Source organism: Lingula anatina, chromosome 10, assembly GCF_051362555.1.
Source record: "Lingula anatina isolate TDL-2025a chromosome 10, LinAna3.0, whole genome shotgun sequence".
In the NCBI taxonomy this organism is placed as follows: Eukaryota; Metazoa; Brachiopoda; class Lingulata; order Lingulida; family Lingulidae; genus Lingula; species Lingula anatina.
The window spans coordinates 5,102,465-5,116,212 of record NC_141776.1 but is presented as its reverse complement, the minus strand read 5'-3'; the positions used below and the strand labels follow the sequence as shown (position 1 = coordinate 5,116,212).

Sequence of the window (13,748 nt, the reverse complement as noted above, 5' to 3'; positions counted from 1 at the left end):
TTAATACAGATATGGCCAAAAAGATTGCCTTCACGAATCAGTATATATAATACCTTGGCCCATATTTAGTCCAGACCCACATTCACAAAGCCTCGACCATAAAGGTACCTGCAGAAGAATACATCACTCGTAATCTATAAGGTGTCTCTCAATATCGTTTCAAACCATTTCCATAAATGCAAGTGTAATGATTGTTTATAAATTTTATTAAAATATAAAATAATAAATATTGAAGACTGCTAAGCAAACTAAATGAGCCAATGTCTTGTAAGTCGACATTGAAAAGCATATACTTATTTATCCTTTCGGGACAATTTGAACCTTCTTACCAATTCAGAAAACCTATATTGCCGGTGTACCATGAAAATCTGACTCCCCTAAAATGTGACTCCCCAGTCAGATTTTAATTATGAAAATGTGACTCCCCAGTAAGATTTTCATAATGAAAATCTGACTCTCCCTATGAAATTTTGACTCCCCCCCCCCAAAAAAAAACATCCATAAATCTGATTTAATTTGAGTAAATGACTATAATCTTGTAGTATGCATAATGGAGGACACATTGGCACTTTTTGTTAGTTTGCAGGTGAAAATTTTCATGAAAAAATAAAAAAATTAAAGATTTGTATTTTACCACCCAAGGACTCCCCTATAAAAAAGCTATTTATTTGATATTTGATGATCATTCTGACATCTTTTCTTTTAGGATACTTTATGAAGAATATATTGAAAATATTTGAAAGTTTGAATGGTAAAATACTGGGTGAAAATAAATGAAAATAATTTATGAAATTCTTCATTTTCATATGCATGGGATTTGGACTCCTATGGACTCCCATTATATTTGCTGTTGTTTTTCCCATTTTTCCCAAAGCTGAATGAAAAATGGGAATTGATGATTTTAAATGGATAATAAATTTGCATTCTTGTACCCGTAGGATTTTGACTCCCCTAGTCTTTCAAATATTTCCAATATAATCTTCATAAATTTAAAGTTAAGGAAAGGTGTTGAAATGATCATCAAATATTAAATAGATAGCTTTTTCATAGGGGAGTTATTGGGTGATAAAATGCACATTTTTAATTTTCTTTTCATGTTTTTTTTAGTTTTTTCACCTAATACTTAACCATCAATCTTTCAAATATTTCCAATATAATCTTCATAAAGTACATTTAAAGGAAAGATTTTGAAATGATCATCAAATATTAAATAGATAGCTTTTTCACAGAGGAGTCACTGGGTGATAAAATGCACATTTTTAATTTTCTTTTCATGTTTTGTTTTTAGTTTTTTCCAATACTTTACCATCAAACTTTCAAATATTTCCAATATAATCTTCATAAAGTAAATTTAAAGGAAAGATGTAGAAATGATCATCCAATATCAAATAAATAGCTTTTTCATAAGGGAGACAATGGGCGGTAAAGTGCACATTTTTAATTTTCTTATTTTTTCATGAAAATTTTCACCTGAAAACTAAAAAAAAGTGCCAATGTATCTTCCATTTTACATACTACAAGATCACACTCATATACTCAAATAAAATAAGATTTATGAAGTTTTGTGGAGGGGGAGTCAAAATTTTCATGGGAGGAGTCAGATTTTCATTATGAAAATCTGACTGGGGGAGTCAGATTTTCATGTTACACCGGTAATACTGCAAATTTGACCTTGACAATTTTGAAGGGACTTGTTTGACTTCTGAGCAGTATTCACTTTGGGACATTAAGGGATCCTAACACTCCAAATATATTTTACACTCGCAAAAAAAGGAATAGCATGTTTATTTCTAAGAGTGTTTTCCGGACCGACCTCAAGGACTAGCAGTGGCTACCATGTCATCAAAGTATGCCTCTCCAGACCGACGTCTACACAAGCCATAGACGTTAGCATAGTTCATGTCTATCTCAGAGGTGACCGTCACCACGCGCTGTTCCCACGCGGCAGAAGTCCCGGGGGTGAAGCTGGCGGTGTTTTGCCACACCCAAGTGCCATTGCTGAGCTGTAGGGATATATAAAGATAAAGAGAAACTATGATAAATATAGTTTCAAAAGTTATTTGATTTTATCTTTTGGCTGGTACACGATTTGTACCCGTCTGGTTCAATGTTTGTACCGGCTTGGTACACGATTTGTACTATGTCTATTTCTATCTATGTCTTATGTATGACATACGTGACTAAAAAATAAAAAAAAAAGAAAAAAAACTAGCTAATAAGAGAATGCAATCCTTCGCCTTTGGGTACGGTATACTTTTGTAATTGAGGAGAAAATTTTGCTATTTAAAGGTGTAACGCAATTTTTTAGCTCACCCGAAGGTCCACGTAGAGAGAGTAGTCGCTTGATTCTTGCAAGGTAACACCGTAAGCGAAACTCCACAAGGAAGCTGCGAGGAATCTAGTTCTGTAAATAAATGCAAACAAACTTTAAAATAAAAATGATTTAAAGGGATAATAACTCTTCGTTTTGGCCAAAAAATGAATCATACCAATGGTTAATGAATCCATTTTTACATTCAAAGTTATTCCCTGTTTTTTTGTAAAAAGTTTGTTTATTAAGAGATTATAACAGTGCATAGCCATCAATGGAGGTCACGTGGTCTAAGGACAAGCTCAGATATCAGAATAATAGCTATAACTGCCGTTTTTGTGGTACAACAGAATATATAATATTTCTATGAGTTGTTCACAATGTTTTTATTGTGAAATATAGATCTCATACGAAGAGTTATTATCCCTTTTAACTTTGACCTAAAATAAACCAGTAACAAAATATTGTGTGTTTTATAACAAGAAAGACAACGATAGTCTTTCAGGACATTGCTTACTGTACTTAAGTGCACTATGACATCGATTTAATTGAACTGAAATAGACAAAAAGGCAAGCCTTTTTATTGTACGGCTAGATCTTTTTCCTGCAAAGTTAATCTGCCTCTTAAGGTCTGAACATGGCACAACATTCATCTCTGTCCACTGGGGGCTCTGTAGTCTGAACGCTTATGAAATTAAAGAAACTGATAGTATTTTTTATTCAATATTATGCAACCGACTAGGCTACAGGGACCCTACTCCGAGTGTCAGGGCACTATAAAGCTAGATTGCTCACTATACCTTTCCACGTGATACATGTAGCTTTACAGTGCCCCTGAAGAATAATGGCAATTTTGAGTATTCAAATGATTTATTCCCCAGTGAATCAGCAGTTGAATGTCATTAGTTAAAAATGAAACAAAAAACAGATTTAATTTTGTTTTATTTAATTTTATTTACTGTATTTAAGATGTTAATTGAAAAATGAAAAATGGGGCATATTTTTGTCGAACACGCCGCCAGTATGCAGGTGGTGGCTAGAGTCGGTATTGCTGATGTGGGTTATATGTGAAAACAAGATCCAGGTGGCAATACCGAAATCTAGAACCTAGGTACAGCGACCCCCCGTGGTCAGAGAGAAGTAAAACAGATAAAGTGAGACCTACCCGCTCGGGAACGTCACCTTCTGTCTCACCCCACCGGTCCCTGAACAGTTAACCCTTGCTGACCACTGCCCAGTGTGGGCCATCATGTTGGTCGGAGTGAAGAAAGTACCATATGGTTGATAGTAGTCAGTCGTCCCACTTTCAAAGGAAGGATTCGCAGCCATGTTGATCGGGGCTATAAAAGATCATCATTAATTAATTAATTAATTGATTAATTAATTTACTCATCTCCCCATTTATTTGTGTATTTGTTTAGAAATACGAAATACGCAACGCCACTTTTAACTGTGCATATACACACGACCAAAGAAGTTCGGAAACAAACTTTTTTTAATAATTATAAAATAATCAAATGAGCTGAGGCACATATATTTTTATCAAATATTTAGAGATAGTGCATTTAGTGCTATAAACTTGCAGGTATGAAAAAAAAACAGCACTTGTTATATAAGAAGTAAAACAATATAATTAACAAACTTCAAAACAATAAGTTTGAAATTAAAATCATCATACCTGTGAAGCCACTTTTGTCTAATACAATCTGAAAAAAATAAACAAATAAACTAATTATTAATCAGATAAATAAATAAATAAATAAAATGTAATGGACTCAATTTAATTTTCTATTAAGAGTGAGCCCTTTCCAGACTGGCACAGTGTTGGTCGAGTCCTTTGAATAGTAGTGTAAACATTATCCGGAGGCGAGGTATTGTTTAATACCCTGGTTTTACCACACTCCGAAAATGTTGTACTCTTTCTCTTAATGTGATTTGTAATATGTGCTTTGTTTAAATCAAAATGATCACGTACCATTAGCATAAGTATGAGTATCGAACTAAACAGCGCAAAATACGAGTAAATGCGTAGAATTGGCGAAATTAGTGGTGTTTATACAGGTCTTGGTTTTCAGACGTCTAGAACGTATGTGTGTGTGTGTGTGTGTGTGTGTGTGTGTGTTTGAGAGAGAGAGAGAGAGAGAGAGAGATTCTACCTTAGACACCCACAGGTCCCACTCCGAATCCATCAAAATACCATAGCTGTAATCACTTGCATTAAAGCCTAAATACGGTTGACACAGGCGGGCTGATGGTTTGAAGTTGAACGCCTGGCACACGGACCGCTTTAAACACCATACCGCGCACTCTGTCGCACTGCTTGTCGTTACTGAATATATATCGTTCTCTCCTCCGTATCTGTAGCCCCTTTTGCGGCTGCAATGGAGGAAACTCGTCTGCCCCAGTACAGGCACCCCTGTAAAGCGAGTGCAGCGTAATAGGTGTAGGTGTTATTTTTGAGGAATCTTTCTCTGGGTAATTTAAGTACAAATGTGAGGTAACAAACTATCCACAGTTCACCTAATAAAGGACTTCTCAGATGAGAATTACCTTTTAAAATACGTCCTTTTCTCTCGCAGTTTGCCGGTTTTGATAATGATGACATGATTACAAGGGTGTTATTGGAATACATTGTACCTGATGGAGGCCAGTCTTTAGAGCCAATGCGTCTTTTTAATGAAGTAAATATATACATGACTTACCCGCGACAATTCCCCATGCTAAGAACACTACTAAATCACTTTTCTTCATTTTTGCCAGTTTAAAATACCGCGGCGGACATGTTATGAACTAGCTAGACGTAAATGCCTTGAATGTGGTGAAATTAACGATAAACAATTTCATTATGTAAACATTTGTTTAAAAGAGGCTTGCCTCGAGCTCTTTGGAAAACGAAGCATCCCCCTTGGCAAGAGCAAAGATTTGTTTGAATTCTGCCTCGATTTTGGTTCCATCTTAATCAACTTAAGGAATAATGTTGTATTCAATTCTCCGGAATTATCACGGATTTGTCTTTTCTTCTAACCAGCGCTCGATTTTCCAAATCCTTTGTATGATATGTTTGTGACAGTCCTTTTGCAAACTATCACAACCCAGACTAATGGGTGTATAGATTTTTTTTTATGTAACGTTTATACGCGATACCGAATACCTACATGTTTTAATCTTCGTGGGAAATTTTGAAATCATTACTCAAATAACCGAAAATAAGTGATGAGAAGATAAATAATGCTTTATTATTCTAAGCCATTTATTAGAATGGATAATAGCTTTTTGGGTTTTACAAAGTCTTAAACTAGCATCAATAAATTTTCATGTTAGTAAGAAATATTTCTGCCCAGCTTGGCTAACACAAGCCAACATCGCCTTTGCATTGAATTAACCAGTTGGTTGGCGTTCTTGTACATAAATATTAAATGTGACTTAAAACTATAGTTAATTTATTGATGCATCCAGGTACCAAGTATAGAGCACTAAAGGGCCCAATGCTTTCGTCTTAACAAATATATTTAAACCAGATCAACTTCCCTATTTTAGTTTTTAAACACAAGCTGGATAAACCTCTAATATTTCTATATCTACTATTATCATTAAAGCAAGGTTCTATTGTTAAAATAAAGAAAAGGCCGCATGGACGACAATATAATTTCCATGGTTAACGCGACAGGGCACAGGAACAACCCGCAGCACAGCGCAAGGTAAGTAAGCTTAGAATTCGGAGGCACTGCACTATGTAGCAAAAGCTCTTAGACTCCGTTCACATGAAAAATCTATTTTCTAAAAATCTATTTTCTATTCGCGGTATCTTGTGATCACTCCGAGCGCAGCCAAGTATTAATTACAGCTTTGGAAGTAACTGGCCCGCGCTGCCAGTAATTACGCCGCGGGGTATTCAGGGCACAGACCGTGATCACAAGATACTGCGAATAGAAAATAGATTTTTAGAAAATAGATTTTTCATGTGAGCGAAGCCTAATTCTCTGTCTTTGTAGATTTGAATCGAATTAATATAATATATTTATTTTTTGATGAAGAGCACAGGGATATTCAGCGCCTTCTGTGCACTTCAACCTTAAAGGGGGCTGGAGACCGCACGAGTGTCCAAGTGGTCTTCAGGCTCGGTTTCTCTTCCCCGGCGGGTATTTTAAACGAGAATTGCTGAAGCAAGCTGCTGAAAAACAGGAACAGCTCCATCTTTGCCAGGGACTCCCCGAGGCAAACACGGCGGCCTGAAAGAAAAACAAATAAATTAAATATAAAACAAAAATCATTTGAGAAGATAGTGTGACGATGTACCGTGTTTGTTGAGATTGTTTTGTATTGCTACCGGTAGATGTCTCTATCAGTAAAGTACAGTCCGGTGTGCAAGTTTGAATCTCTTCTTGTAACGTTGCATGATCTACTCTGATTGGCAACTTATAGGTAAAACTGTTCATTGTATAACTTGCTCTGACTGGCGGACATGTACTAGCTGACCTTGTATAACAGAGCTAACTCGGAGCGGAGTAAATCTCTTTTCTAAGCTGTTAGTGAGTTTTCTGTGTTAATTTATAAGACACGTGGCCACAACGGCCTTTTGTAAGTTATCACCCGTCTCTACATTTTTGGCAGCAAGATTGATTTAGGAAATTCTCGTGATTAAGGTGAGTTAAGATATGTAGGGTTGCCACTGCGCAAATATAAATAGAATTGCATTCTGTGATGTTATTCTTCATTCTGACCCTCATAGCTGAAAATTTTCTACTGACGTGCGTTTTATGCGATGTCAGGATGACAGCATTACTGCTTGCGCATGTGTCGCTTTAATTTTTAGGTTCATCTTATTCAATGAGAGACGAATATGAGATACGCAACGTACAGAACACATAGCAACCACTTTCAAATACCATGTAAAATTAAGGTGGAGATATGTTAGGATCTTCTACTGGCGGAAAGATATGGTACTATAAATGTCTTCAGAATATATTTAGTTGCGTTATTATATAAACATTTTGAATCAAATGATAGACTACACCTACCAAGAGAAAATGGTGTCAGGCAATCTGGAATTTTCCCTAATTTTCCGCTGTCGTCCAGAAATCTTGCTGGATCAAATTCATTTGGGTTCTTCCAATATTCCTCATCAAAAAAGACACCCATGAAATTCGCGGTAACGTTGGACCCTGCAGGAATGGTATAACCCTGAAAAAAGAGAGAGAGAGAGAGGTTAAAGTATGAAATATATATATTAAGTATACAAGCAAGTTTTTACTCCCCCAACTTCCTTCAATGAACCAACTGAATTACCATGCATGTAATTTAAGCTGCTTTCATAACTTTAGTTCGTTGTAGACGCTCTGTAATAGTTAGAGAGGCCTACACATTCTTCTTATTTCTAAGTATTTACCCAGTATTTACACAGGTAATAATTTGGTGACATAAAATGTGTCATAATTATGTACCAATTATAATGGAGTGGTTGTATGGAACCATTTGTTTAAAACATTCAATGTGTTTTAAACCTTAATTTGCCATAGCAAAGAGAATTTCCTGGAAACACCAGCAAGTGCCTCCCTTCCACAATGGCATGCCTTATCCAGTATTGTTGAAATATTACGATTTATGCAAATTCGTGTACGAGGTTTTGAATTTCTAATGTTCAACCGCCAGGATAAATATTTAACATTCTCTCTCTCCACTACGTATACGAGAGTGACTCTAAATCCAGAAACTTAAACCTCAAAAACGGGTTTTATGAAGTGTAATTGTGTCAACTGTTATGAACATACCTTGGTAATTTATTAGGAGGATAGTATAAGACTCTCTGGGAAGATTGATATCTTGCTATATGAAGATCTAGCACTCATCGTGTGCTTTTAGAACTATAGTACCGTTTTTAGGCAAATTGTATTAAATGTAATATTTCAATACCATAATTTCAACATCTTCACTGTTACTGTGTCCCGCCATGGGAATGACACACCCAAAGCGCTGTATCTCCAGCAGTGTGGCCTCCGTATAGGGCAAGGAGGCACGGTCATCCATGGAGACACGGCGGGAACCTATCACACTGTCAAGTTCATCGTGGACCTTCAGAACAGAAAAGTGTAATAAGGTCCATAAATACTAAAAAGGCTGTCAAAGATTACATTGAGAAACGTAAGAGGTAAAAAGACATCAATGATTAAATAGAAATAAGCAGACGTAAAATCAGTCAAAGATAATCACATAGGCAATAATTGTCAGGACTGTTACTTCCTTTATTTATTTTTATAAAATAATAAAATGCCACAACCTTCTTCTGCAAGTCGGGATGTAGAATCAGCAAGAGCAGCCCCCATTTAAGAGTGGCCGAGGTGGTGTCTGTGCCAGCAACGAAGAGCTCTTCTATCGCTGTCAACATCTGAAGGTCTGCAATAAATCAAAAAATGAAAAGTAGATGACTGTAGCGGCCCAATGTCTCTCCCATTGTACAGTGATAGACCTTGTTTGTATGGTTTCAGGCAAAACTGGATGCTTAGCCAAATTTGTAAATTCATGGACATCTGGAAACTTTGGGCAATCTGAAGGCTATCAAGTGGACATTTTTACTTTATTTTTAAATGGGACACGATAGGAGATATTATTCCCTTTCTTCTTTTTCCTACCAGTGAAATACGTCCCCTCTTTGTCTTTCTCAGCCTTCAAAGCCTTGATGTAGGCATCCGTGAAGCACTGTATGTTGTCCGGGTCATATTCTGCCATATGTTTCTGGATTCTTTCTTGGAGGAATTTCTGCTGAATTCCCAAGCATTTGATAGAGTAGTGGAATTTAAATGGGTCTCCAGGAATGTATTTCAAAAACGGATACGTGAGAGCATGTTGTGCCAACCTAAAAAGTAAAGTCATACATAACATCAGTATTTCACGAAGACTGCTAGGTACATTACGCTACACAGACGGATGAAGACATATGACCTTGACCCTTATCTAGGTCACTGCACAGACTGGTGTCTCAACATTTGAGATGAAAATTTAGGCATAAATATAATCTAAAATTTGGACCAAAATTTTAACCGAGATGTATCATTATTTGTGGAACATTTGAAATATTGAAAAATTGTATGGACTCGAAACAACTGCTTATGTTTAAGGCGAACAATATTTTAACACCTATAGCTAAAACCCGTCCCGAACTAATAAACTATAAAGTAGCCAAAAATGTAAAGCTACACGTAAGACAAATTTTCGTATAAAGCTCTTTTGTGTTTAATATGTTATTGGAATGTAAATAATATGAATAGCAAGAAACTGTATGCGTTGCCGACAGGTGTAGAGTAACAAAATCTTAAGCCTGCATGATTTGCCAGAATATTTTAGGTGGAGGAGAAAAGAGGGCAACTGGATGCTACAAGACTTTATACATTATTTTATGTGTCACAAATAATAGACATATGTTGTTAAAACTGAAGAAATAATTTGTATACGGTAAGAACATCGTTTACATGTTATACTTAAATTGCTCCTTCATATTCTTCATGGCCTGCTGGAACTTTGGATCATCATATTGAAATCTGAAAACCATGTGAAAATTCAATGTTTTAATTACATATTTTTTAAATTTTTTTCCAGATATTTTTATCACATTAACTGAACTACTTTGGTAATTTGGATTCTTACTTTTAACATGTCTGTAACAGATCGCAATTATCACTGAATATGTAGGCCCTATTCTAAAATGTCTAGCAATATTATACCAATTATGTTTATGTTATGAATTCTTTGAAATACGTGACGTAGAGTCCGGTGTCACGCGACAGAAATCCGTGAAATAGTGAATCCGGGGAACTCTATTACGCGGAATCCCTGTCATGTTTGGGAGTGGGGTGGGGGGTGGGGGTGGGGGCGCTGTATTTTGATGAGGACAATCAATTTCTGAAACTGTGGACTTTGCTTTCACAGTCTCCAAATTACGTGACATCGACATGTGTGTGTGCGAGCTTGCGTGTTTCTGCGAGTGTGTGCGTGCTTATACTCTTACCATTCACTCGTTATGAACACATATATATGGCTTACCTATCCCCAAACACGATGGAATTGGTAACATTGGATATGGCAGGCATCAAAAGGTACTGCGGATCTACGGCCTTGCCTTCATATTTCTGGAACTCGTCCAGAAGATATCCTATCTCATCCTGGATCCTCTCCGTGATGGAGCGTTTCCCCAGGCCAAAGTCACGTAAAGTCATCAGGGCAAATCTCCGCTGTTGTTTCCACAGATCACCCGAAGAGCTGGCGATACCGTAAGTCACACCTGTGGGGGTTAAAATAACGGGTTTGCTCATACTTAGGGCCAATTCTGTCAGGCAATCTACTGAGTATTTGTACAACATTTAAATACTCATATTGGAATGAATAATGGATAGTAAAATCCATTAAATAGCTCACAGAGCATGGGCTTGCGAAGTATAATACGATAAACCCTACAAATATTATCTAAACTACCAGTCAACCATCACATATGCATACAAATGAAAACAAACGAAGCGTATTTTAAAAAAGAATATCAAGACTAACATTTCACGTATCGAACATCCCATCGTATTTGAATGAAACTTGGTAAATTGCAATAACTAAGTTGGAAGAACTCAGATTATGCAATTTAATGTGACTACATCAAAAACATTTGGCGAGCCTTCCACACCAAAATCTTAGCAAAGGGAAAATGTAAGATCAGCACTGCTATATATTTCATGGCCACGTTTAGCACTAAGAAAGTGAAGACACGTGGTCAGACCACTCCGGGCTAATATCAAGTAAGGTGTGCTGTGTGTAAAAGAGACAGAATGTCAGAATTATCAATATACTCAACGTACTTTCATACTGGAATGCTGACCCCCTTACATTCGTTTTCTACACATTCAACTCACCGTTGTGTGTGGACCATTCTTTCCACAAATATGGGGTTGGTCGTCCGGTGAATAAGTGTCCTTTCTTGATGAAAACTTCGTGAATGAGCTCATAGGTGTTTAGAAACACGTTATCATTCCATGCGAATCCATTGCCCATCCTAAAGATAGGGTTAACATTTCGCATCTTCTTTGAAAAATCATCAAAGTCCATGAATAAACTGAGGAGTTCGACAAAAGGGAACCAGGGCTGCCGTGGAGGGAGGTTTCCTTTTGGCTTCTTAATGAAAAAATATAACAAAATAAAGATGTGTGTGAGTATGTTTCAACTAAAAAATACATCATACCTTCTCCTCTTCAAAATGTTAAGCTTTCAAATGAATTATTTATAGATGTAATGCATAAAGGAAGCGAAAAAAGAGACTTATATTTTCATCTCCCCCCCCAAAAAAAGTTTGTGTTCAACTTTCCTCTCTCTCTCTCTCTCTCTCTCTCTCTCTGTATATGGAGTATGTTGCTTACTCTTCGGTTAACACCCTACCTTCTCTTTCCTTCTCCACAACCACACCACGAGGAACGTGATGATGAACACGAGCAGCACCGAGGTGGTTTGGGAGATGTCCATTAGGCCCATCATCTGTAAAAATGTTTATAGAAATAACATTTTAAATATGAAAATATTAGAAAAATTTTAAATATTAAAAAAATTTAAATATTAGAAAAACTTACCTGAAATGTGTCAAAAACCCACACATTAGTCCTCCCATATCTGCTCAATCACGATTTTATGATATTGTAAAAGGTGAAATTACCAGTTTAAAACAAATATTTTTATCCCATTTAGGGCAGGCTACCATAGGAAATATGAAACACTCCCTGCAAAATACCTCACACAATTCGCAAGCAGCTTATCTTTTCACCGTTTGTTTATATTCAAACAATGCTAATAATGCCTTCTAAGTCAAAGTCCATTCTCTTGTCGCTTCCAGGCTGTTCTACTCAAACAGAACGAAGTCTCTCCCTCTCTTACTTCTTAAACCACGGGTAGCACGTAGAAAAAAGACTCGGCCGTGCTGTATTCGACCTACAAGCACGTCATGTACGAGTGCACTCCCGTTACTCACTAATGTAGTAGCCAATTAGAGGCTGTGGTTATAGCCAGATACAACACTCGTCGCCGAGCTGTACGTGAAAATTACTCGTGTTTTGTCTCCCCTGCGGCTCTATAATACACTCGTAATATTTCACGCACAGCTCGGCAACTCTTATTGTATCCATCACTTATAAGCACCTTTGGTTGTGTCACTGAAACTAACGAATCGATAATAACTAGGACGCGATGACTGAACTTGGAGGGAATATTGACGATGGGGGTAACATCTGTGATGTGATACATAGCGAAATCTGCTTTTGCGGCGAGATATAGCCCTGACGGGGGCGTCTCGATAGTCCGAAGGTTCATTGGTCCGAAGGTTCATTGGTCCGAAAAGTGGTAACGTTTTCATCGATTTTTTAATCAAAGGTTCATTGGCCCGAAGGTTCTATAGTGAACATTCGGACCAATGAACCTTCGGACTATTGAACCTTCGGACTATCGCTACGGCCCCGCACTGACCTAGTCAGACCTATATGTAGTAGCAGCACAATGAACCGATCTATCACTTTCGCATAGAAATTATCTCACTAATGCAGCCTAACTGACAGACCATCAAGTAGACATACTAGTAAGTAGCACACATGTATATATATATACATATATGTACACCTCAGTGGATTTGGTGTCATAACAACATGAAATATTGTATTTATACCAACCTGATGCGGCTGTCTTGTGCAATACCCAGCTGTATATAAGCTAGCCTGTACAATATTTGACTGCGTTCAAGGCTCGCGTGACATCTAAGGTCAAGTTTATTTGTAGATTTAACATTCACCCGGCCATGATAACAATGAATATGTAAACACTGCCTTTAGGAATTTGGCGCCGATAGAAAAGTTCGTGGCTGTGGATATAACCTGCTGTATTGCACAACCCCCTGAAATCTGCCCTCTTCCCGCGGTCACAGATTGAGTTTTCTCTAAATATATTCCGAGAATATGAGAGAATGCGAGAATTTTGAATGTGAATAATGCCACAATTTAGTTTGTCTCTCTAGCATATATAGAGTGGCTGAAATACGTATGGCGCATATAAAACCTGGGGCCTAAACAGACTCTATACATGTTAAAACTGTTAACTGTTAAAACAAAAACTGTTAAGTTACTGGATACAGTGATTGGTTTTGTCGACTCACCTGTCCCAACTGCCTTGAGACACCCCAAAACCAGCTGTTATAACTTAAAACCAGCATAAAATGGATATTATACATAGTACGAGACAGAAAAAATAAGGACAGGATCTTGCGTTGGTTACGGAAAATAAGCTCATTTTTTAAAAAAAAGCACAGCATGCATAACGTGTGTGTGATCCTCACCACCGACACCACAAATTGAGATCGAATTATGCAAATAAAAACTAGAAGAATTTGGATCTGAATAGGATTATCGTTCGAGGGCACAGTTCGGCATAA

At 37.0% G+C, this 13,748-nt stretch overlaps 1 protein-coding gene and 1 long non-coding RNA gene across 4 annotated transcripts; both read right to left on the bottom strand.

Annotated features, from left to right (window-relative positions):
* Positions 1-2,304: 2,304 nt before the first annotated feature.
* Positions 2,305-3,652, bottom strand: LOC147759434 (uncharacterized). The gene is made up of 2 exons (XR_015331378.1): positions 3,477-3,652; positions 2,305-2,404 (listed from the first exon to the last, which is right to left on the bottom strand). It is a non-coding gene; the product is annotated as an uncharacterized LOC147759434 (long non-coding RNA).
* Positions 3,653-5,525: 1,873 nt separating this feature from the next.
* LOC106167060 (cytochrome P450 2C23) lies at positions 5,526-13,562 on the bottom strand. Of its 3 annotated transcripts, none has more exons than XM_086996777.1 (10): positions 13,473-13,562; positions 11,720-11,815; positions 11,200-11,458; positions 10,346-10,583; positions 9,775-9,843; positions 8,938-9,161; positions 8,586-8,701; positions 8,222-8,380; positions 7,330-7,492; positions 5,526-6,540 (listed from the first exon to the last, which is right to left on the bottom strand). In XM_086996777.1, the coding sequence occupies exons 1-10, from the start codon at positions 13,545-13,547 to the stop codon at positions 6,359-6,361; spliced, it is 1,581 nt and encodes a 526-aa protein (XP_086852903.1). In that variant the 5' UTR covers positions 13,548-13,562; the 3' UTR covers positions 5,526-6,358. The 3 variants fall into 3 exon arrangements, with proteins under 3 accessions (XP_086852903.1, XP_013401205.2, XP_086852902.1); XM_013545751.2 differs by lacking the exon at positions 13,473-13,562 and adding an exon at positions 12,994-13,158; XM_086996776.1 differs by lacking the exon at positions 13,473-13,562 and adding an exon at positions 12,470-12,655.
* Between the last annotated feature and the right edge of the window lie 186 nt (positions 13,563-13,748).

Coding starts and splice junctions, on each gene's coding strand:
- LOC106167060 (XM_086996776.1), bottom strand. CDS start 12,640: ATGAACCTTCGGACTATCGAGACGCCCCCGTCAGGGCTATATCTCGCC. Junction 9,844..10,345: donor TCCATCGTGTTTGGGGATAG/GTAAGCCATATA, acceptor CATGGTTTTCAG/ATTTCAATATGATGATCCAA. Junction 6,541..7,329: donor CCTGACACCATTTTCTCTTG/GTAGGTGTAGTC, acceptor TTTTTCTTTCAG/GCCGCCGTGTTTGCCTCGGG.